This window comes from Halichoerus grypus, chromosome 2, assembly GCF_964656455.1.
Source record: "Halichoerus grypus chromosome 2, mHalGry1.hap1.1, whole genome shotgun sequence".
Lineage (NCBI taxonomy): Eukaryota > Metazoa > Chordata > Mammalia > Carnivora > Phocidae > Halichoerus > Halichoerus grypus.
The window spans coordinates 1,226,429-1,249,526 of NC_135713.1; the positions used below are offsets into that span (position 1 = coordinate 1,226,429).

The 23,098-nt window shown below is 61.6% G+C and overlaps 1 protein-coding gene across 5 annotated transcripts; it reads right to left on the reverse strand.

Annotated features, from left to right (window-relative positions):
* Positions 1-9,256: 9,256 nt before the first annotated feature.
* IRX4 (iroquois homeobox 4) lies at positions 9,257-18,451 on the reverse strand. Of its 5 annotated transcripts, none has more exons than XM_078066538.1 (6): positions 18,315-18,451; positions 14,025-14,168; positions 13,270-13,521; positions 12,397-12,509; positions 11,136-11,464; positions 9,257-10,661 (listed from the first exon to the last, which is right to left on the reverse strand). In XM_078066538.1, the coding sequence occupies exons 2-6, from the start codon at positions 14,067-14,069 to the stop codon at positions 9,841-9,843; spliced, it is 1,560 nt and encodes a 519-aa protein (XP_077922664.1). In that variant the 5' UTR covers positions 14,070-14,168; positions 18,315-18,451; the 3' UTR covers positions 9,257-9,840. The 5 variants fall into 5 exon arrangements, with proteins under 5 accessions (XP_077922664.1, XP_035969537.1, XP_035969535.2 ...); XM_036113644.2 differs by lacking the exon at positions 18,315-18,451 and adding an exon at positions 18,116-18,284; XM_036113642.2 differs by lacking the exon at positions 18,315-18,451 and adding an exon at positions 15,361-18,070.
* Positions 18,452-23,098: the final 4,647 nt, after the last annotated feature.

The window sequence follows — 23,098 nt, forward strand, 5'->3', positions numbered from 1 at the left end:
CATTTACAAGGATGTCAGCACAGATGGGAATCAGGCGGGCACGTGGACTTTGAGGATGCCGCCCCCAGCCCTGCACCTGCAGATCGGTCCGAGCGGACGGGAGAATCAAGGAAGCAGGGCTTGACGATGCCCAAGTCTTGGCAACAAGAAGAGCCCCGGACGGTGACACGTGCAGGGGCTTCTGGCACGGTCCCCTTCCCCAAGAAAGCGGGTGCTGTGGGTCTCTCTGTGGTGGAGCGGCCCCAGGGACCCCGTCACGGTGCCACGGATGAGGCCAGAGCACCAGCTTTACCAAGTGAGCAGCATGGTCTCATGGTCGTTGTCAAGGCCTGAACGGAGAGTTCAACCATCAAAGCTCAAACAAAAAGCCTGTCGATGTCTCGTAAAACACGCTGTCCTTGCCCGCCGTATTTAGGGCGTGTTGCTTTAGCCAGAAGCATTAGCAGACGCGCGTGCAAACAACGTCCCAGTGGGAGCATTTGCAAAGTTCCAGGGACTGTGCTAGTGGAAGGCTCGCACAATCCTGCTGTGAAAGGAAATGTCTCTCCTCAAAATGCCTCCCCTCTTCCTAAGAGGAAATGTCAGTGTGTGCCACATTTCAGCCGGGTGGTTTGAACCAGGCTGTCGGCCTCGGCACGGCTGGTGCTCGCTGTGGGGCGCTCGGCTTCTCCCCGGTCAGTGTCCTCGGGCTGCCGGAGCGAAGTGCCACAGACCCGGTGACTTCCAGCAATGGAAATTCACTTTCTCACATCCTGAAGGTGGGAAGTCCGAAATCCCGGCGTGGGCAGGCGGGTTTCTCCTTGGCCTGTGGATGGCCGCCTCCCCTCCTGTGCGTCTACGTCCTGACGCCGGTCAGATGGGTCTGGGGCCCACACTAGTGACCTCATTTTAAGCTGATTACCTCTTTAAAGACCCTGTCTCCAAATAAAACCCCCTCCCCCCCGTGTGGATGACTACAACTTTTCTTTAGCCGTAGGAGGGAGGGTCTGAAGAGCCGGAGAACCTTCTGGGGTCCCAGGCTTTCTCCTCCCTGCCCCGTCGTGTGGAGTGGTGACCACTTTCCCCTCTATGACCAAGACCAGTCAGTCAGCACACTGAAGTGGCCAGTGTGCAGGTGCGATTATGACGGGGCCTTCAGAGTGGTGACCACGCTGTTGAGTGCATGGTGGCCCCCTGATGTCCCACACGGTCTGGCTGTCCCCTGCACAGGTCCCCGGGAGGTCGGTGGGTGTTCGATTGTGGTCACCAGCCCCGAATCTCTCAAGGCTTTGAGCCCAGACTGCATGCACCTGTTTCCACGGCGTCCTATCCTGACTGTGGGCCACTGTGCCCTCCCCCCTGCGGCCTGGGACTGGGATTTCCGGGGACTCCAGCTTGGAGCACGCCACATCTATGTTCCCTCCAAGGACAGCATTTTCAAATGCACTTACTGTCCCGTGAGGAGGAGGCAGAAGATGCCCGGCCCGCCCCCCCCGCTCCACGGATGCTCATGTCCGTGAGTGGGCACGTTCCTGCCAGATACTCGATGAGGGGCGTGACGTTAGTGAGGGAAGAAGTTGAGTGTGCGAGATAATCATTTATGTTGTACTTAAGCTGGAGGAATAAAAAGAATGGTCTCTGATTTCCAGAAGCATGGAAACAAGCATAAAATAACAACATGGTTCGTGTCCTTACGGGACAGGACCCACTGTCCCCACGCCAGCCGCGGCTGCTGCGGAAATAGATGAGGAGTCGCGGAGGCACGGATGATCGGCCCCCGTCAGCTGCTCAGCCGGCAGCTGTGGGGGAAGCAGCCTTTTAGGGATGCAATCAAGATAAGCATGCAACCAACCAGGCTCAGGGAAGCTGCGGTCCTGGGGCTGGGGCGGCAGGCCTGCCTGAGCGCGGGTGCTGCTGCCACTTCACCCCAGGAGGGCTGTGGGTCCCCTTCCAGCCCGGACCGGGGCGCGCCCTGCTTCGGAGTGTGGCTCACACCTGCAGCCCCGCCGGGACGGGGGCCCACGAGCGCGGTCCCGGCGCCTTGGCCTCCCTGCTGTGTTCTCTTGCAGCGGGACATTCTAGGCTGGTGTTTCTGAAGACGCGGAGGGGGAGCCACCTCTCCTCCTTGTGTGCCTCACCCCTGCAGCACCCGAGGTAGAAGCGAGATCTGTCTGGGGTTCCCCGATCCTGCAGGCCCCTCAGCAGTGTCCCTGCACGAGGGGCCCAGAGCGCATGCACCTGCAACTCCTCTCCTCCGAAACTGCTGCAAACGCGGACCCCGTCTGTCCAGCCCGCTGAGCTGGTGCACACGGTCCTTGCCCAGGCCCCCGAATCTGCACCTGGAGCAGTCCCCCGGGGGCTGCCCGCCCCCCCCCCCGTAGCAGCCCGCAGTGGTCCCACATCTAACCACTCACATGGACCGATTTTCACTGCACAAGGACCAGGTGGGAAGGGCTAGGTGTGGCCCCCAAATTTTGATGTTCTCCCCCAGGTCTGGGTGTCCCACACCCATTCCAGGCCGCATGGTCCCAAAGATGGGGCCACCACAGAAAGGCCCCATCCCATCCTCCTGGACAGATGGGAGTGTCTGCTAGACCCCCACTGCCCAACAGAAGCAGAGGGGAGCCCGCGCACTCCGATGACCCTGGGAGGTGCCGATGACAACATGTGTGTGTGCGCCCTCCACAAAAGGGTCTGACCCCAGTGCCGGGACAGTCCTGTGGTCGGCACCCGAAGCGGCGGGCCCACCTACTTGCCTGACATAAATTATGCTCTTGCCCCAGGCGGCTCTGCTGCAGAGCTGGAGTTCATGTTCGGGCTGATTATCTTGAACTTGGGCTAATGTTCCATGAAAACAGAGTCTCTATCATCCAATTCATTAATTAAGGTCCCATTTGCTGACTGATTGTGAATCGGAGTCACTTGTGTGAAGGGACAGGCCCTGCTCCCTGCCCGGCCGGTCTCCGAGACGCAGGGTGGGACAGAGCAGGGCCTCCGGCAGCGGACAGACTCTCTGATTTGAGGTCGGGGTCGGAGGGGTTGCACTTCGGGCTCGGCCTGGAGCGTGGGGTGGAGGTCCCGTGACCGCGGGGGGCTGCTCACCCCGCGCATTGCTGTCTGCTGCACAGGGAGGCTTGTCCGGGCAGGTCCATCCCTGCCTGCGCAGGAGGACGGCTCCAAGCCCTGGGCCCGCAGCTCTTCAGGGACAGGCCAGGTGTCCTCACCCTCTGTCCTGGGACACGGGGCCCGGCTCTGCTGCCTTCTCTTCCCTCCTCGCCCAGCTGCTTAGAGGCTGAGACCCTCCTGGGGCAATGCTCGGGCTCCTGGCCCGGACCCCACGTCCACGAGGTCTCTCCTTTGGCACCCCTCTCTTTAGCGGTAGGCGGGCTTGCTGGGTCCAGCATCAGCTCCTCAGCCAAAGCCACCGGGACCTTCCCTCTCCCCCGCACCCCCACCAGCTTCACTTCTCCCCACCCTGCCCTGCACTGGGGGCGGCCACAGCTGAAACCGGCTGGGCATAAGGCACCTGACCCCCACGCCAAGTCCTTCCGCCATAGGCAATCCCCAGAGAAGCTCTGAGCCTGCGGGTCCCTCAGGGCAGGTGCCCTCGGCGAGGTCACCGGGCTGTGCTGTGTGCAGAAAGGCTGGGGGGCTGTTCTCTGCTGCTGGATCAGGCAGAGTGAGGTCTAGCCTGGGGCACCCGCCGGTTCCCTGTATCTCTATTCCCAGAAATGCCCCTCATTTTTTTAGCTTCTCTCTGAGTCTTCCTGACACAAGGATCCTCCCTGTTGCATCCAGACAGGTCACTAACAGATGTGAAAGCATCCCGGGCAAACCACCTTCCTCTTGGGCTGGGGTTGTCCCTCCCTGCTGCCTGTATTCTGGTGGATTATTGGATATTTTCCTTCAATCCCTGGCCTCCCCATGTCCGGGAACCCGACAAATGCGCATGAGCAGCCCCCGCCTGCCTATCCCAGCCACTGTGTCCTAGGCCTGCTCTGGGGACTTTGGGACTTCCTGCCCGGGGAGAGGGGGCAGCAAGGGGCCTGAAGCTAGCCCTGCGTGTTGCCCCACCCAGGTTTCCCCAGTCTGGCTTCACAACCAACCGCACTGAAGTGTCTGTCCCTGCGTCTCCCTCCCTCCCCCCTCCCCCAGGTTAAAAGGAGCACTGTCCCTTCTGGTGCCCTGGCCTCTGGATGGGCCCCTCCCTCCACCGTGAATGTCCGCCCTCCTCTTGCTCTGTCTGTCAACATTGTGGGTGCTCACAAAGCCCGGAGCCCAGGGCAGCTGGGGGTTCCCTGCTCACCATGGCCAGGGGGCATCACTTCAGCAGGACAGGGGCAGACAGGCATCATATGCCTCATCTGCTGGAGCAGTTTCTGGGGCCTGGCATGGCCCCCCCGCCCCCGCTCTCCTGGCCTCTCCCAGCCCCGCCTGCTGTGTGTCTGGAAGCCCTGGGCCAGTGGAAATGGGGTTCACACAAATACTGTGCACGTGAGTCCATCAGGTCCTGTCACTGGCTTCATACGAAGAACACATGGATTATGCATTTAAAATAATGCAGCGCTTGGGCTACTGGGCTGGCACACTCCCTCCTTCATGCACCTCTCTTAGTACGACCACTCTCAGTATTATCTCCCCGTGACCACAGGGCAGCTCTGCTCAGTCCAGGCTCCTGCCCAGTCCAATGGTGGAAACAGATGACCCTGCAGGAACTCAGCTCCTCTTCTGGGAGCCCCATCCCTGGAATGACCACATCACTGTAACAAAACAGAATTACCATGGGATGCTGGGAACAGTGGCATTGGCCACCCCACTTGGGCCAGGGGTCATGCAAAGCTTGAAAAACCCCTCCTGGTCTAATTCCCGCTTTGGGTTTTTCGGCACCTTCTTGCATTTTGGGTTTGGTTCAAGACATCAAGGCTCTTACTGGGTGGAGCTTCTGGCTTCTGAATTCCACCCTTGGTGTTGAGACCTCTTTAAAAGTAGCAGCCGGGGTCTTCCCTGCTCCCTGGCTGGTGAGGGAGCCCTGTCTCTTAAAGTCCAGAGTGGGCTTGGCTGATGCCAAAGGAACTTCGAGGTGCCCACCCATCCTTCCCCAACAGCAACGTGGGGGCACCGCCGGCTTAGGGCTCACCCAGGTGCACGTGCAGGGGCCTGTCTGGTCCGGGGACTTCAGATAAAGTGTTCATCCCAGAGCCAGAGTCCTCTAGGGAAAAGGCAATTTTTTTAATATATTTTTTTAAAGATTTATTTATTTATTTATTTGACAGAGAGAGACACAGCGAGAGAGGGAACACAAGCAGGGGGAGTGGGAGAGGGAGAAGCAGGCTTCCTGTGGAGCATGGAGCCTGATGCGGGGCTTGATCCCAGGACCCCGGGATCATGACCCGGGCAGAAGGCAGTCGCTCAATGACTGAGCCACCCAGGTGCCCCGGGAAAATGCAATTTTTTCACAATTATTTCTTCATTAAGCTGATACCACACATGCTAGAAGATAGTCCTCTCTCCCCCTTTCCGCTCCCCTCCTCCTGCCCACTTCTCTCCCTTCTCCCCTTCTTCCCCTTCCTCCTGCCTTCTCTTCCTTCATGGTCTGAGACAGGGCCAGATGGAAAGGCCCTGTGTTTCCTTCCCTGGGCTTCACTGTCTTCCCACGACGTCATCTGCCTACAGGGCTTCCCAGCTTCCTCCGCTTAGTGGCACCAATGGAACAGATGCTCAGGCCAGCGTCACCGTCACCGTGAGGGAGGGGACAGCAGCTGACCCCAGACGCCAGGCTTTCATGGAGACGCACTAAGACGGCATCGTCCCGACAGCCTGGCACACAGGACAGCAGAGCTGGGCAAGAGCGAGGAGGGGTGGGGACTCTGCCCTGAGTGTACCAGCTCCAAGGAGGCGGTCCACAGCGGCTCTTCTGATACCAACTGCCACCCCCACTCCCCGCCCCAGCCTGGGCCGGCCCTTCACGGGAGGGGGAGCCAGGCGGACCTCACAGGCCTGCAGCCTGGGCACCCACACCCCACTAGAGGGGCCGCATCTGGGCACCCAGACGCCAGGAACACCACGGGGCCAGCTACCTGTCTGCAGGAGGAACCAGGCTCAGTTTCCCTTAATCCCCTATCGTCTGTCTTAGGAGACAGGAGACCTCAAGCATCCTTCCACCAGAAAGGACTGGAGCATTGAAAGATCTCGCTTCTCGTTTGTCTCTTGTTCTATGTTGGGGGGAAGAGAGAGAGAGAGAGAGAGGAGGGTGAGGGGGAGAGGCGAGCCGGAGACTGGCTGTCTGCAGCGGGGCAGGAAGGCCTGCCCAGGGAAAGGCGGGTGGCATAAACCGCATGCATAATCTCAGGAGACCACCACTTTAAATCTTAATTGGTTGCCTTTTAAATATCATTTAAGGGCTGGCTTCCCTGCCTCTCTTTCTAGTTAAGAAGGTGTTGTGTCAAACTCTATTACCTTGCTGGACGTCTCTCCCCTTAAGTTTAAAAAAAAAGGAGGAAGGAAAGGAAGACAAAAACAAAGAAATGGAGGCATCAGCGGTGAATGGAGGGTCGATAAAGCTTTTAGATTTGGAGACGTTTTCCGGGAGCCCATTTCCCGCGGCTAAGAGTTGTTAATGGAGCTTAAGGAATTATCTTAGACTGGGCCGACCCGGAGCGCCGTATATTTCCCGTGCCTGTTCCCCTGTCGGGTCTGGATATGCTGCTGTCAGCCTCGCTTAATGAAAAGTAACGCGCCGCTGATTACAGTTTTATTTGGGCTCTATGTAAAGAGCGCCGTTAATTTAGCATCCCTTCCTTGGCGTGTTTGAATTGGCCACGCCTGAATGGCTGAGAGCCTGGTCCCCAGCGCTGCTCTGAGCCTCCAGCTCCCTCCCTGACAGCCTCCCAGGGAGGGAGGGGGCCCCTGCCCCTGACCACAGGACCTTTCCCCCCAAGCACTGGCTCTTAAATCCAGGTCCGGGCCCAGCCCACTCCATGCAGGCGCCCTCCTGACCCCCACCCCAGGGCACACAAGCCAGAGGGTGGGTAAGGGTGCCCGCAGGGAGCCTTCCAGGGTTTACCCCCCAAAGGTAAGGAGGAGGAGGAGGTGACAGCCCCTGATATGTGGCTGAATCCCCCCCAGCCCACCTGATGTCTTTATTTCACACAATTTTGCAGATTATTCCAACAAATCTCTTCTGGTCAGTGCCCCTGAGGTCGGAGGGCTCCCGCAATGTGGGGCTCTGACCCGGGTCTGCGGTCAAAGGCCCTGCCCACAGTGTGAGGTCCCCAGGGCCAAAGGCCTGGGCAGCTGCGCGGGTCCAGACTCGGCGGGATCCCCGCACGCTCCTGCCACCAGCAGCCAGGGGCCCAGGCCCGGGTCCCCACAGCACCGGTTCGGCCCCGCAGCGCTGCCTGCGTCAGAGAAGCCTGATTTCTGCTGAAAATGTCTGGCTTTGTCTTGGGTTGGGGTGGGGGCGCCCGGGCGGCCGCCCTCGGCCGCATTAAAATTCCTGGCGCCCCAGCCGCGGCCGCAACGCGTCTCCCGCGAGACTCCACTTTCGCTATTACTGTCAAGTACCCTTGACTCTTTATTTTTGCCCTTTTATCTATTACAACTAATTCGAGTTCTTTTGCCCTTTTCAGTCTAAGACGTGGGCTTTCTGCAAAGCCTCCCCCTGCCAGCGAGCTCTCAGAGCGCGGAGCCTTTAGAAATTGAGGGGTTTACTGTCAAAATGAAAATTTCACTTCAAATTATCTTGGCTGATGCTCGCTCGCCAGGCCGGGGGCTCCCGCCGCAGCCCTTCTGACAGGCGCATCAGCGGCGAGCCTCCGAATCTCGATAATATCATCCAAGAGAGCGAAAGTCAATACGGTGACAGCGCGCGGGCGGATACAATCCAATTACCGCGCGGCCCCGACAGGCCTCGGGCTGGGCGCCGGCTCCGCCACTCGGGGTCCGGGACTGCCCCCTTCACGCCAGGGCTGGGGGTCGGGGTCCCGGCTCTCCGCCTCGGGGGCCCACCACTCAGGGGTGCCCGGCACAGACCCGAGGCCGGCTTCTGGCTGCGCGCGCTTTCCCTTTCTCGGTACCAACTCGCCCCAACGCCCGCCGCCCCCCACCCCGGCCCGTCAGGCCCGCTGCCGGCGCTCCCGGCCTGCCCGGAGCCTCTCCCCGGGGCCCGGGACCCCACAGGGCCCCAGGCCAGTCCCAACCGCGCAGGAAAAGATCCCGCCTCGCGTGTCCCTCCAAGGCTGCCCGCCGGCCCGCGAGAAGACCCGCGTTTCCAGCCGCGCTCTCCTCGACCCTGCCCCCTTGCAGGTCCTCTGACTTGGCCGTCTGTCCTTCCTCGAGACACCTGGGGCTTCAAGGAGGCCCAGTGGGGCCTTAAGCCGAGCGCTGGCAGGCGAGGGCGCGCCTGGAGTCCGGAGCGCACAGCGCTCGCCCGAAGCCCTCCAGGGGCCCTCGCTGGGGGCCAGGCGCCTGCGGGGGCGGGGTGGGCGGGGCGCAGAGTCGACGGAAGCCGGGGAACGGCGACTTTCCTTCAGTTCAGAGGTGTGGGCCGCCCGTGGGCTTGGCTCCGAGGGGGTGGGGTTGGGGGACCCGTGTTTCAGAGCGAACCCAGGGGTCTACAAAGCGCAGGAACCCAGGCGAGGCGGGGCAACCCGCGGCCACCGGTCCCCGCGCGGTGGCCTTGACTCGCAGCCCCGCCTCCTCACTGCAGCCTACTAAGCGCTTCCCCCCCTCCGCCCCTCTCCCTTCTCCCCCTCCCCCTCTCCCCACCGAGGCGTGGCCCAGGGTTTTCCGAGCGCCGACGCTCGAGGTGAGGCGGCAGGTCCCTGGAGGGAGGGGAGGCGGGGTTAGGAGCTGGGAAGGGCTGAGGAAGGCCGCCTCAGCATCGCAAAGGACGGTCTGAAAGCAGTCCCCAGCAGGAGGGCCTCAGGGCAGGGATGGCCTCCCTCCCCCGCTCTCCCCAGGACACAGTTCCGGGGAATTTAGAAAATTTAAAAGTTATTCTAATCTAGCGAGAGGAACTCCTATTTTCTCAAAATTCTGGAGTCTGGTATACTGGGGAGAGTTTAAAAGTCCTGGGCCTCTCATCCAGTTTCATTACAGAGTCCAGCAATCCTGGAAGGATACTGTAACTCTTCCTTCAAAGAGCTGGCTTTCCATAACGTCTGGCGCTCTGCCAACAACTTCCCTGAGGACTCTGGGCCGAGGACCCCTCTTCCACTCATCCTCTGGCAAGAGCTCTAACGCCGGGGTTTGAAACGTGTTCATTTTGCAATGCAAACACCATCACTCGGTTTATTGGTTTTGTTATATTAGCCTCTGAAGCAGGCAATTATTGGTGTGAACATACATTTAAAAAAACATAATTTTATCGAGTTAAGAGTGTGCAATAGTGTGAACGAGGTGGAGTGCTGTTGGCCAATGTGCGGAGGATGCGATCAAGTCCACGGGCTGAGGAGTCTTCAGAAGGAACACCGGCGCGCCTCGAACCCGAAAGGAGACAGCCAAGCAAACAAAGCCTCAGAACGGAAATGTCTTCTCCATGTAAACTTTCGGACGTAAACTTTATGCTTCAGGGTGGCTCCCTTCTGCTCGGAGAGCAGCCCTACCCGATGGGTCCCGGAGTTTGGGAGTGGCCTGAACTAGTGCATGTCCAGGTGGGGTCGGTGGACCTGGCAAGGCGGCTCCGGGGCGCTGGTCTGTGGCCTGGAGCGGCCGAGTTCAGCTCCTCCCTCCAGGTGGGTTGGCTGCCTGAACTTCGCCATGCTCTTGTCCTGCTTTGGAAACTTGGTAGAAAAAGAGTCTGCGACCTACAGGCCTGCAGCCTGGGCCTCGGCCCCTCCTCTGCTCAGGGGGCGGGGCCCCTTAGGCGCAGAAGGGCTTGCCGCCGGCCTTCGGGATGGCGAGCAGCTCCTTGGCTGCTCCCGAGGCGGGGGCGTCATGGGGTGCGGCGGACGGGAAAGCGCGCGCCAGGGGCGTAGTCAGCACGTTGGCGCCTGCCCCCAGCGAGCGTCCCAGCGGCCCTGGGTCCAGGAGGGTGCCCTTGGCAGTGGCCCAGGCCTGGTTCAAAGTGCTGTGCCTGAGGATGGGGTCGTGAAAGACCCCATCCACCCAGTTTCTGAGACTGGTTACCGGGGAGTCCTGGTGCCTGTCCAGGGCACCAGTGGGGGCCGGGGCCGCAGGCGAGGACGAGGCAGGAGCCAAGGAAGTGGCCGCAGGGGCAGCGGGGCCTTGACGCTTGAGCATGCATGACGGAAACTCAGTCTGGCTCAGGGCGGTGGCAGCGGTCGCCGTGTGAGCCAGGGACCAGATGCGTGGCTTGGCCTCGAGGCCCGCCGGTGCCCCAGCCGGCGCAAAGCCCAGCTTGGCCTCGCAAGCCTGCGAGCCGCCCCCCGCACCAGGCTGCTGCTCGGGCCCGGCCGCTGTGCTCCGGAGGCAGCTCCTGGCCCTCTCCAAGTCCTGGTCCAGGGTGGCCCCGCCACCGGCGGCCAGGGGCATCCGGAGGGTGCCCGTGGCCTCCTTTCCCAGGGCGTTTGGACCATCAGGCGCAGCAGGGATGCGCTCCAGACCGCCATCCAGGGGCTGGAAGGGCGGTTTCAGCTCACACTCAGGGGGCTCCGCCTCCAGCGGGTCGAAGTCCTCCAAGTCAGTGAGCTCTAGATCCTTTTCCTCTTTGCCCACCGACTCTGCGCAGGACAGAAAGAGGGGCCAGTGCAGGAAGAGAGGCGGGAGCGAATCACAACCCCGCTCTTCCTTCCTAGCTCTGTGCCCATGGCCCGACCCCGGAGCTAGGAAAAGCACCCCCAGCCTTTCTTTGTCCCTCGCACCTGCTCCACATGTTCCCTACCCCACCCCCCAGGTGGCAACAAAGAGGGCTAGCGATTTCCTCCTCAGACCAATAGGGGCAACGGTAGGGTGGGTGTGTCTAATGTTTTAAATGATGTTTTGGGTTTCCTCAAGCCTGTTCCCAGTTAGTACTGCAGGGCCCCTGGGCTCAGGGCCTCTCTTAGGCCAGCTCATTCATTTGCTGCCCACGCCCTTGAAGTTTGCTTTTACTACCCCAGGTTCAATGTCTTTAGAGGTCCTAGAACCCCAAAAGAAGGCACAAGGAGTCCCTGACCTCAGTGCCCCAGCGCCAGCATGGCCAGCCTCCCACGCACCTTCATTCTTGGTGCTCTTGAGGGGCTCCTCCCTGGCTTCCTCTTCGCCCCCTTCTTCCTCCTCGCCCTCTGGGAAGGGTCGCTTCTCGTCTGCACATTTGTTCCTTGGTGGCCACGTCATCTTGTTCTCCTTCTTGAGGCGCCGGCGCGCATTGGCGAACCAGGTGGAGACCTGCGTGAGGGTCATCTTGGTGATGATGGCCAGCATGATCTTCTCGCCCTTGGTGGGGTAGGGGTTCTTGCGGTGCTCCTGCAGCCAGGCCTTGAGCGTGCTGGTGGTCTCGCGCGTGGCGTTCTTCCGCCGTGTGCCGCTGTCCATGGTCCCGTACCTGGAGACAGGCTGGGCAATGGGGTGCCGGCCGAGACCCTTGCGGCGCCGGCGGCCGGAACGAGGCCCATGCAGGCTTTCAGTCCCCATCGTGGGGGGGGGGGGTGTTTATGGTGGTAAGACCCTGGTGGGACCCAGGCCCCTACCCCTTGCCACTGCCTATGGGCACTGCCTTTTGTGGCCTGAGAGTGAAGATGTTTCCATCTGATTAAACTTACAGGGAGCCTGAGCTCCTTCCCAGCCAGAGTGGTTGGGGTGGAGTGCTCAAGGCCTGGCCAGGTCTCGGCCACTCTACCTAGACATCTATTCTTTGAGTTCCTTTACGGGGCCTCTCTCCTACCCTTTAGATCCCCAAACCGGGAAAGCACATCACAGAAGTGTGAACCCAACTGTCTAACACCCATGGGCAAAAACGGCCATAAGTTTCCATAGGGAGAAAGTGCCCAGACTGCCTACTGTGGACTTCCTGCAGTTAAGTTTATAATTGTTATCCTCCTCTTGCCAAGATGGGGCATGCTGTCTTTGAATGGGTCCCACTTGACTCCCCCTTCCAGTTCCCACCATAGGGGAAGGTGGACAGGTCCCACACCACATGGGCTGCACCTCTTGGGTGGGGCAGGTGTCTGAAGCCTGGGCAACAAGACTTGGCTGCTGGGAAAATCACGTTGCAGCAAGGGCTTTGGGAGTCCAGGCAGCGTGGGGAGCAGGGGAGGGGAGGCTGGGACGCATTTTACCCCTGTGGGGCATGGCTTGCCTAGGAGGTGGGGTTGGGACTAACCCAAGGTCAGTGGGAGCCTGACCCAAAGAATGCCCCTCCTCCTGTCTCCCGACCTTTCACGGGGGGCATGGGGTTGGTGGTGGTGGGGAGTTTGATGGCTGGATAGAGCGCAGGGGCCCTTGCAGGGGTGGTGGAGGTGGGGTTCTGTCCCTCACCTGTCGTAGGGGTACTGGCCCAGCGCCGGCTCGTAGGGGTAGTAGGCAGCAGCCGCTGCAGGCGTGAGACCCGCATGCGCAGATCCAGGCCCGTCCTTGGAGTCGAAGCCATTCTGTAGGATCCCAGGAGCCTGGGGGTCGCAGCTTCCGGGCGGGCGGCGACCCAGCTCCACCCCACCCCCCATGCACCTAGGCTCCTGCACGCTTTGCACAGACCCTTGGGCAGCCTCATCAGCCATCACGCCCCCAGACTCTCTCGGGCCCAGGGAGCAAAGGAACCTCCAGACGGGGAGGGAGAATGAGCAGAACTGGGGGGGGGGGGTTGGGGAGTAGGAGAGAGGAGAATGAGATTGGAGGAAGAAAGGGGCAGAGGAGAGGGGTGGGGGGCTGGGAAACAGCAGAGGAGAGGAGGGTGAGCAGGACACAAGACAAGGACCACAGGGAGGAAGGTAGGAGAAAAATGGGGGTGGAGCAAGAGGGTGGGCATGGAGGGGGCAAGGGAGGGAGAGGCCAGGAGAGGGCTAAGTGGTGGCGGGTTGGGAGGAGAGGAAGAGGGAGACCGGGAGGAGTGAGGGGAGGGGAGCTCAGTGGGGGAAAGCGTGGGAGATGGGGAGAAGGGGTGGGTACTGGACCGGTGATGTCGTCAGAACTGCCAGGTTCCCCCACCCCTGGGGGCTGGAGGTGTGCTGAGGAACTGGGCTAGAAGGCGCAAAGTTGAAAAAGCAGCGAAGGTGTGCTTCTCCCACCCCGTCCAATCTGGGGTCCAGGGCACTGGCGCCCCTGACTCCAGAGTTAAGGGAGGAGGCTTGGCAATTCGGGGGGGTAGGGGCGTAGCGTGGCGGGGTAAGGTTTCAGATAATTCCCTCCCCTTACCAGTGAATAGAAGGCGGACGCCTCAGAGCCATAGGTCACGTAGTTGCCATAGCCCTGCGAGCCGCCGTAGGGGCCCCCGTAGACACCAAGCGCAGCGGCCGAGTTGAGTTCGTGGCGCGCGGTGGCCAGCAGCCGGCTCTCATAGACCGGGCAGTAGACAGGCGCCTGGGCCGAGGCGGCGGGCCCGGAGTCGGCCAGCGTGCGGCCACCCGACTCACAGCATGTGCTCAGGGAGTTGGTGGTCATCAGGAACTGGAGGAGAGAGGGGCCGCAAGGAAGGGCCGGAACCCGGGCGCCAGGCTGGGGCTCTAGGCCTCCACCTGCCTGACCTTCGCCCCGGAGTGCGTGCCTGTGGCCTCAGGCGTATGGCCATCCACACAGGGCCACGCATTCCTCCCTGCTGCGAGTCTGATCGGCCAGGCCTCCTCCAGCCACTTGGGGTCCAGCCCATCAGGCCCTGGAGTTTTCACACCCTCCCTGGGGTGTCTGTGTGTGTGTGTGGGGGGGGGGTTCCAAGACCGCGCACGCCCTCTTGTGCCAGGTCCATCCCGGGTTCCCGGGCTCCTCTGGGGCGAAGCCTCAGATCCCGGGGTGTGGTGTGGTGGGGGTCAAGCAAAGTGGGAGAAATGGAGGCCTCCCCGCACGGCAGATTCTCTCAGCGCCCCTGCTCTCTGGGAAGCGACACCGGGTCGCCGGACAGCCCGTCCGCCGGTGTGTCCGGCCGTCTTCCCTGCACCCTCATGAGGCCCCCTTACCTGGGGTGCGGAGGAATAAGGGTATCCAAACTGCGGGTAGGACATGGCGGGCAGCGCCTGGGGCCGGTGGGCGGGGCCGGTGGGGTCCTGCGCGCGGAGGCCGGCGTGGTGCGGCCACTCCTCCGGGCCGCCGGCTCCTAGGCGCTGGGAGGGCGAAGCAGAAGAGCGGGTTAATTCATCCACACGCCCCGCAAACTTTTCTAACCCGGTAGGAAAGTGAGACGCAGCGGCCTCAGCGAGCCTTCTAGCTTCACATTCCCGAGCCTCGAGGGGGTTCTGGGACCAACCGGCCTCGCAGCGGCGACACAAATACATATTTTGCAAAAAAGAAAAAAAAAAAACCGAGTTGCGCGAACCCGTCAAGTCAGATGTGCTTGGCTTTAAGCTGCGGAGGTGCTGACGTCAGCCCACGCCGCGCAGCTCGGCCCGGCCGCAGACGTGCGGGTCACTCGCGGCGGCGGGGCGGCGGGGCGGGGACGGGCCGGGGGCGCCACGCGGGGCGAAGGGGCCAACAGGCTCTAATAAATGAATTTCATCCGTGGAGTCAATATCGCCCCGACGAATGCTGTTTCTCCTTAGTCACCGAGGACGGGAAGCACTTTTAATTAGAAATTAATTAATGAGCACCTGCTCCTTCCCGCCCCACTGTAATCATTAGTCTCAATTACAAATGAGACATGTGAAGGGACACACGACTGAGTCTTCACTGAAGATGTAATCAACAGTTAAAATTAGCCCGGCGCTGGCGCACGCAGCCCGCCGCCCGGGCCTCCGCGCTCCGCTCCAGGTGGAGGAAGGCAGCTTCGCAGGCCGGCGCGCGGCTCCGACTATTGTTTAGCTGTTTAGCCGCACCGCCTCCCGCCAGTTCGAACCCGACTCCGGGGCGGAGTTCCAGAACCAAATGCGGCTGCAAGTGTCGGCATCTGGAGGTCAAGATGCCCTCAGGTGTGTGGTTCCCGAGGCCGTTCCCAGAGCCATCCACTCCAGGGCTCCGTGGCCCAAGTGCTGCGGGGCTTGGCGACTCTCCGCCACCTTGTCCCCAGGGAACGCACCCTCCTCCGTCCCACCCCGGGTCCTGTGGGTTCCTGCGCGCCGAACCGCCCTCCCTTTCTTCTTCCACCCCCTTCCGCGGGCCGCCCTCCCTCAGCCTCCCATGCCCCTCGCGGCTAAACCCGGGACTGCCAGGCATCCCCGGGCGCTCGGAAGAGCAGGTTTTCCAACTCGGCACCAGGGCCGCTCCCGCTACGCTTGCTCCACCCGGCGACCCTCAGGGTTAGGTACCGGGGGGAGGGGGCGCCGGGAAGCCCATCCCCGCCCGTTTTGCATAGCTCCGTACCCGGAGCGCACGGAACAGTCTGGGGAGACGGCCGAGTGCCCACCCCAGGACTTCCCCCATCCAGTCCCGGTCCTGGGACCTTGCCCGAATCCAAAACGGAGGCGAGCGCGCAGGCGGCAAAGGGGCGCCCGGGCACCCCGAACTCGCTCCCCGCCTTTTTATGCCGCCGCCCTCCGGGGGCCCGGGCTCGCCCCTGCTGCTCTCGCCCCGCTCGGCCGACCGCTGGAGGGGAGCTGTGCACAGCGGTGCTGTGCAGACTTGCTCGGAAAGATTCCTGGGTTCAGACCTGTGAACCGCCCCAGGGTCACCCTCTAATTAATGATGACGTTCTCGCCCTCTCCCCAGCTGCAAACCTGCCTCCCAGAAACGAAATCTGCCCGCTCTGACAGCTCGGTTGAAGGTGATTGATGACTATCTGGAGACCACAGTACGCATCATATGATATCTGCTGCGTAATTGCTTTAATTTACAGATGAAAATACGAGCTCTCCGATCGCGTTGAACCACAGCCGGCCACGTCCGAGCTGCTTGCGAAGGAAAATCATCGGAAATAATGAATAGCCGCTCCATGCAAATTATTCAGACAGTTTAAGCGTCTGTAGCCGGGAGAGATATATAAAGAACACGGGTCAAATGACATTAATAATTGTTTCTGAATTCTGTATTGATCTCGTGGCTGCCGTGTTTATTTCTTTCTCACCTGAATTGCTAATATCACCTCCTGTAAATAATAAGAAACTAGCCACCGGGGCTTCTCGGGCAGAAATGAATCTCTCAATCTCTCTCCCTCTTCCTCCTCGGCTCCTCCCCTCCCCCATCCTCCCTCCTCCCAACTCCTTCCAGTTTTCCGGCTTCTGTTGCGGCTTTTCTGAACATCCTCCTACTTTCTGTTATTTATTCTTTACAAACAGCTTGCTCTCTCCTGGTAATGAAGCCAGGGCAAGGGAGGGGCAGGAACCCAGGGTGGCCGAGGGCTCAGGGAACGGTAATCACCGACGAAGGATGCATTCAGCATCTTTTCCTCACCCCACTCCCCAAGGCCCAACCCCGGCGATTGCAAGCGCTCAGGCGGCGGGGACGACAGCCAGCGCCCACGTCCCAGCGGCCCCGCGGCTCCTGGCTCTGGTTTGCAGAGCAGCGCACCCAGGCCCGTTCCTTGCGCGACCACAGCTTGCGGAGAACGGCGCCCCCTGAACACGCCACTGTTTATCTTCTGAGAAGTGCCCACCTTCGGGCACAGCCCGTTGGTGGGGGCCTCTGGGGGAGGGGTGTCAGGGAATGCCTTTGACCACCACTGCAATGTTTTCCTTTCCCGCCTGGGAGCATAAATAGAAGCTCCCAGTCCCCACCCACCTAGCCCGGTTTTCCCGGGCAGCCCTTTCTTCTAATCCAGAAATCAAGCTCACCAGCTACTTTCCAAGGCCGTTGCACACTGATCCTCCGCTTTGTGCTGCCCCAGGCCCGCGACACGGGCGCCTGGACGGCCACCCTGTTTGGGGAAGCTCTGTGCTGCCCGAGGAGTCTAGTGGCCTTGCCAGCGCTCACCCAGGCCCTGCTGTCCAGTCCTGCATTAGGCAGGCCTGTCTTCATCTGGAGCACACGGGGAATCCCACTGGCACCCTGGCTGAGGCCGGCCTCCTGGAGCCGGGATACTTTCTGGGTTATCTCTGTCCCGTAGAAGATACCGACCAGAATAATATCCGAGTGCCCTTACTTGAAAGGCCCCGCCGTGAGCTGAGGCACCGGAGGTTTCCCTCCAAGAAAGGATAGGGCAAGAGTGTCAGCATCTCAGGTGTCAGCAGCTAAATTCGCCGCTGCACAGACACGCAGGCGGAACCCACAGCCCTCCAGGGACCCTCAGTTCCGAATTCACCCAGGAGAGGTTCCCCAGGGACAGGGCAGCAACTCAGCTTCGGTGACGTGCCCCCACTGGCCTGTTGAGTGCTAAAGGAGCCGAAGGCGAGGGGGGCCTGAGGATAGCTAGCGCCAAATGTTAGAGGCCTGCGGGTTGCCCTTCTTGCCCGAAGGTGCTGTAGGCCATGGAGGGCCTCTAGGAGATAGGCCGCACCCTGATATTCTCTCCCCACCCCCCTAGGACCAACTGAGGCCAGGCGCTCCCGGTCGGTTCCCGAAGTCGTCCCCCGGGGCCACCTGGTTCTCCGCACCGAGAGCCGCCAGGGGCTCTCTCCAGCCCAACGAAGTTGACCCCAGGCAGAGGGCGGAGGCTAGAGCGCGCAGAGCCAGGCAAGGGCCTTTGCCGAGGCGTAGGGCCAGCCCTTGGGGCGCCTGTGCCCGCCCACTGCTCGCGGACACCCGGGCGGGGTGTGGGGCTGAAAGGCGGTCTGGATATCGGTGGCGCGGCACTCGCGAGCCCCGAGGTCGGCAGGTCACTCCTTCGCGGCCGGTCCTCCGGGTCTCATGCGAAGTCAGGAGGTCGAGCTCCAGGCAAGCGCCTTGAATCCTGCTCCCGAAACGCCTCCATTCCAGGTCGGCTCGCTCCGGCTCTCCCGCTGCGCCCCCGCCGCTCGCCCGCAGGGCGCCGCCCGGGCGGGAAAGGCGCGCAGTCGGGGCGTCCGGGAGCAGGCCCGGCTGCCCCGCGTTGGCCCCCGCGCCCCGCGCCGCCCCCGCGCCCCATTTCCACAACTTGCAGCGAACGCGGCGGCCTCTGGAGACCCCAGCGGCTGGCAGCAAACTTTGTGCCCTCCGGCGCAGGAGCGATCCTGGCAAAGTTTGTGCGGTCGAGCCCACTCCCTACCTGCGCTGGGGACGCGCCCGCCCGCGCCGCTCCGGCGCCGGGGCCGCGGGGAGCAGCGCGCAGCCCGGGACGCACCGGGGAGTCGCCGCAGTCGCCGCCGCCCGCGCCCCTCGGCGGCCGCGCCGAGCCTCCGCCTCCCCGGAAGGGGGGAGGGGTCTCGGAGCCCCGGGGCGGGGGCGGGCGCGGGGCCCTCGCCTACCTGCGGTGGCGCCCGGCCACTACCGGCCGCCCGCGAGGGCTCTGCGCGGCCGCTCGGCGCGCGCGCTCCGGCGGGGAGCAGGCGACAACTAATGGAGACATTTCCAGGCGGAGCACCTGGCGAGCGGAGCGCGCCCGCGTCCCCAGGCGCCGCGGTCGTCAGCCGAGCCCGCACCGGCGTGACGTGGGCGAGCGAGCGCGCTGCTCCCACCCGGCCGCCCATTAACGCTTTCCCCCGCGGGCGCCGCGCGCTTGCCAACTTTCCCCTCCGCCTGGCCTGCGCGCGGGGTGCGTGGGGCGTCTGAGCTGGGACGAGGGGCGCCCTGGGGTGGGGGCAGGGATGCCGCGCTCCAAGAAGACAGCCCAGCCATAGCAGGGCAGCGGGAAGGCGTGCCGCCTTCATTTGGCCAAACCCTTGGCGGCCCTGAGCTCTTCAGGGGCTGTCAGCTGCCCCCTTCCCTCCCCACCCCGCCAGGCTCCGCTGTCTTGGGCCAGAGGAACCGCACCGGAGGCCGCCTCACTGGTTCTTGGCCCCAGTTCGCCTGAGTCTCCCCTTGGTCATGGTATCCTCCCGCTGGGGAGAGCTGGGTGAGGGTGCGGCTGCGCGCAGGCCTCCTGGGGTGGACTAGGCAACCAGGCTCTCAGGCCCTTGGTTTTCTTCCCTGCACCCCCGCCCCCAACATTGCCCCTTCACACTAAGCAAGGCCAGCCTCACCGGCTACTGTCCACACTGGCCCCTGCCCACTCGGGCTGTCTGGACGGCAGTGATTGCCTTGGTGTGGCCGCTAGGGCTTGGGCAGGTGCAGCTGCGTATACAAAGGTGACAGAGCTGCTTGGGGGCCAGCGAGCCCGTGACCTGCCCGGGACTGGGGGGCCCGATATGGGAGCTTTCTAAGGGCTGTCCAGAGCAGGGGACACACGTCTGCCTGGACAGTGGCGTCTGCAGCCGGAGTCCAGGAGGGCAGTCAGCCTGGGTGGGTCCCAGGCCACTCAGCCCGGGCGTCTCTCGCCCTGCCCGCCACCCCCATCATTCAGAGGACCATGAAGTTGTTCTCCTCATGATCTGTGGCCTTATAATGGCAATGGAGATTTGTTGATCAGATAATGTCTGAAAAAGTGATTTGCTGTCCCCCCCGCCCCCCACTTTTTCTTCAGAGTTCGGCAGCAGCTGAGGGGCGGGGCACATCTCCCGGCTTCAGCAGTAGCACCCTGGACTGGTGGTGGTCTCCGGGCCTCCAGCACACCTCCTTCTCCTCCATGGGGCAGAAAGAGGGGAGTCAGCCGTCCCCGGCTTCCTGGCCCCGGGGCCGAGTCCAGAGCTTCTGCTGGCTTCTCTGGGAAGGACATGGCTGTGGTCTCTGGGTCTGCTCTGGAAACATGAAGATGGGCTTCCTGCGGGCTGCAGGCCTCCAGGCATCCGTCCAGACGGGCATGTCAGCGTAGCCTTCAGGGAACCCTGGGCTGACTGAGGGGCTTGTGGGAGGGGTGCCCTCTATGTGTGGAGGTCTGGAAACAGTCTCCAGGGCAAGGCAGGAATTTGAGTCCAGCCAGACCTGGAGGAAGGACCCATCAGCACCTCAGGGCGGGGGTCTGGATGTGTCCCTGCCCTGCTGTCCGCTTCCCCCTCCTTCTCCGGGCGGCAGGGCCCTGGGGCAACAGGGACAAGCACGTCAGTCCCTCCCTGCTGAGCTCACCTGGGACTTAGATTCTTTTCATAGCTACAGATAAGCAAGGCATGTTTGTGTCTAAAGCCTCGATTCGGAGATAGACTCATTTTGCATTCGCTGGGGCCTTCTAACGGCCCAGGCCCAGCGGTGGCAGGCCTGTGAGGAGCCCCAGGCCCCGGAGGAGCCGGGCTGCGGCCTCCGTCCTGCCACGCTTCCCTGGCTGGAAGCAGCACCAGCCAGAAGGCAGTGCATCCATTGTGCTTCCCTGGGAGGCAGGGCCTCCTTTCACTTGACTCCCTGAAAGCCTGTCTTCAGCGTTCGGTCATCTGGCCGCTGCCAGGCCTGACCTTGCCCGGATCCCTGGCCAGGTGGCCGGAAGCCTCGCTGGCCGTCCTCTGTCCTGCCGCGCAGAGAGGGCCTCGTGGGTTGGTACTCTGGGGAAATGAGGGAAATGCCCCAGGGCTTGTCGGGGGGCCTGGCGGGGAGCGGCCCTCCTGGGCACCGGTGTGAGTGATCAGTCCACAAAGCCGGTGTGTGGCTGTGGCCACGGCTGAAGGACCGCAGTGCTCCCAGGGCCGGCCAAGGGTGGGCCCTGGTGCGTACCCTGCACCATGACAAGGCCGCCGGCTGTGCCCGCCGCTGTGCCCCCACCTCTGGTCAGGACTTGCTCCCCGATGGATCCCTTGTCTCTCAATCCGGCTTTTGTTTTTGTTGCTGGCAGAGCTGCCCAGTGCAATGTGAAACAGAAGTCTCTGTGCCCCCAGGGCTTGGCCCCGCTGCTGCACCCCCCCCACCCCCCCGCCTGGTCATTGCTGCAACATGCAGAGGCATCTGGTGCCGGAGAACGCCGTGCGGGCCCAGTCGCGGCCTGCTGCCTGCCATCAGCGAGGGATCCACAGGCTCAGCCTCCCTTCCTGGGGATCCAGGAAGGGCACACGGCTCCTATTGAGGTCCCCGGGGAGGCCGTGGGAGGACGGCTTCAGAAGGATCACTTGGCACCCCTGGGCATGGTGTCCCAAAGACGCCGTTGTCCTTGGAAGGACCCGGCCTTCTAACGGCTCCTTGGCCTGACTTAGCAGCACAACAGTGTTTGGAGCCCAGATCCTAGGGGTGTGGAGAGGAGAGCCATATCTCTCATCTTTGAATAAGACCTGTTCTTCATTGGCCCTGGGGCTGCAGTGGGGGTGGGGGTTTCTCTCTTCCTTTTCCCGATTCGTAGTGCAGGGCCAGGCAGAAGTATTTAAAGCAGAAAATCGGAGTAGTTTCTTTTCAGAGCAGAGTGGTGCCTGGGTTTGGGGCAGCGGTTTTGACGCTCCTGGCCACGGGCAGATGTGCCCGCGAGTGGACTGAGGGCTGTACCTCTCCTGCCCCACCCCCCACGCCTTGTGAGCTTGGAAGGAGGCCCTGGGAGCAGAAGTTGGAAAGTTTTCCTTCCCCCTCGTTTCAGAAATACGATGTCATGTCTGTAATGCTGAAACACATCAGCAGATTTTAGGGAGGTTTCTATTATTAAAAGTGAGAGGCTATTAATTCGAACAGTGTCTGTAGTCCGTGTGGTTAAACTTGAAATGTTTGCCTGCTACAGAATGGAATCACCAACACTCGGGCTAGGGAATACATCCCAAACCAGAGGAAGTTAGCTGACGTTGCAGAACAAGCAAGGGTATACATACCTCATTGCCTGGAGTGTGAGCGCTGTTGTGAATTTCTTGACAGAGGGGTCAGAAAAGAACGGGGTTAGAGAAGGGAAATGTACACGGGGCCCTAAATGCAGGAGCTCCTGCTGGTTTCTGGACCTCAAAAATATTTAACAGCAGGTGGGGGGGTGCTCCAATGAGGGGCCTCGCTGGGCGTCCTGCCCAGACTTTGCAGCAGGGCAGAAGGGACGCCGCACGCTTGCGGCCGCCTCGCTCACGCACACTGTTCCCTGGCGGTGGCAACAAACTGTACTTTCACGAATGGAAGGTGATGAGACGCCAAACGGCATTTGCCCGGGCCGATAGGCAGATAAGAGAGACAGAGGTGTGGGAGCGGGTGCACGTGGGGTCAGCTGTCCTTTTGGTCTCTCGGGAGTGGAGCCCATCATGACCTCCCTCTGCTCCCCCAGGCACTGCTCTTGGCCTGAGCTGCCCTCTGAGATTTGGCATTCTGACCAGCCTGGGTCGGGAGGTGTGTGTGGACTCCATGCCGCAGTGCTCTCAGACAGAACCCGTGAAGTTAGGGACCCTTTACCCATGTTGGCTGGTCTGCAAGTGAGGCCCCGACCTGCCTTGCATTTCCTTGTCCGTGAACACTGGTGTGTCCCCTTCAAGGGGGATTCGGGAGAGTGTGCGGGCCTCCCAGAGCAGTCCTAACGCCGAGAGTACCCTCCCCGCCCCTGGGAGCACTACGGTCCCGTGGTAAAGCTCAGCGCGGCTGGGGCGCTCCGGCAGTGACCGGTATGACGTGCCGGCTTTTAATTACTGTGGTGGTAAATCGTACGGGAATGTCCTCCAGGAGTTAGCAGATTTTTATATAAAAAAAACCATTTCAGAGTATTTTTGAAATTCAATTAATTGAAGGCCCTAGATAAAAGGAACACATTCTTAATGGCTATAAAATAACCCTGGGGGAGGACAGGGAACCGCACGGCCCGACTTCAAAGTGTGACAGAAATACTTACTGTTTTACTTTAAAAGTACCCAGATCAATGACTCAGTCAAAATTACTTACACATTTAGCAACCTTTTCATTTTCTGTTTAAAAGTGGCAGAAAGAGACGCTCTTGCTGTCGTGACACAAAAGCTCCAGAAAGGAGCAATGGTCCCGACGTCGGTCGGAGGTGGCCCCCACTCGGGGCCCGGGGGCGCTGAGCATTTCCGGCCTCCCGCGGGGGAGGCGTGTCGGCGTCCCGGGCTGCGTAACAAAGTGCGACATACTGGGTGTCCCTCTCGGGTCTGGAGGGGAGAAGCCCGAGACCAAGCTGTCAGCAGGCCCCCAGGGGCATGAGGCTGGGGCCGCTCCGGGCCTCTGTCTGGCCTCTGGTGGTGCTGGCCGTCTTGGGGCTCCTGACCCCTCACTCAGATCTCCGTCTTCATGCTCTCCCTATGTGGGTATTGGTCCCTGTGCCCGAATTTCC

Coding starts and splice junctions, on each gene's coding strand:
- IRX4 (XM_036113641.2), bottom strand. CDS start 14,339: ATGTATTTGTGTCGCCGCTGCGAGGCCGGTTGGTCCCAGAACCCCCTC. Junction 13,522..14,024: donor CTTATTCCTCCGCACCCCAG/GTAAGGGGGCCT, acceptor TCTCTCCTCCAG/TTCCTGATGACCACCAACTC. Junction 11,465..12,396: donor GGCCAGTACCCCTACGACAG/GTGAGGGACAGA, acceptor GCCTGTCTCCAG/GTACGGGACCATGGACAGCG.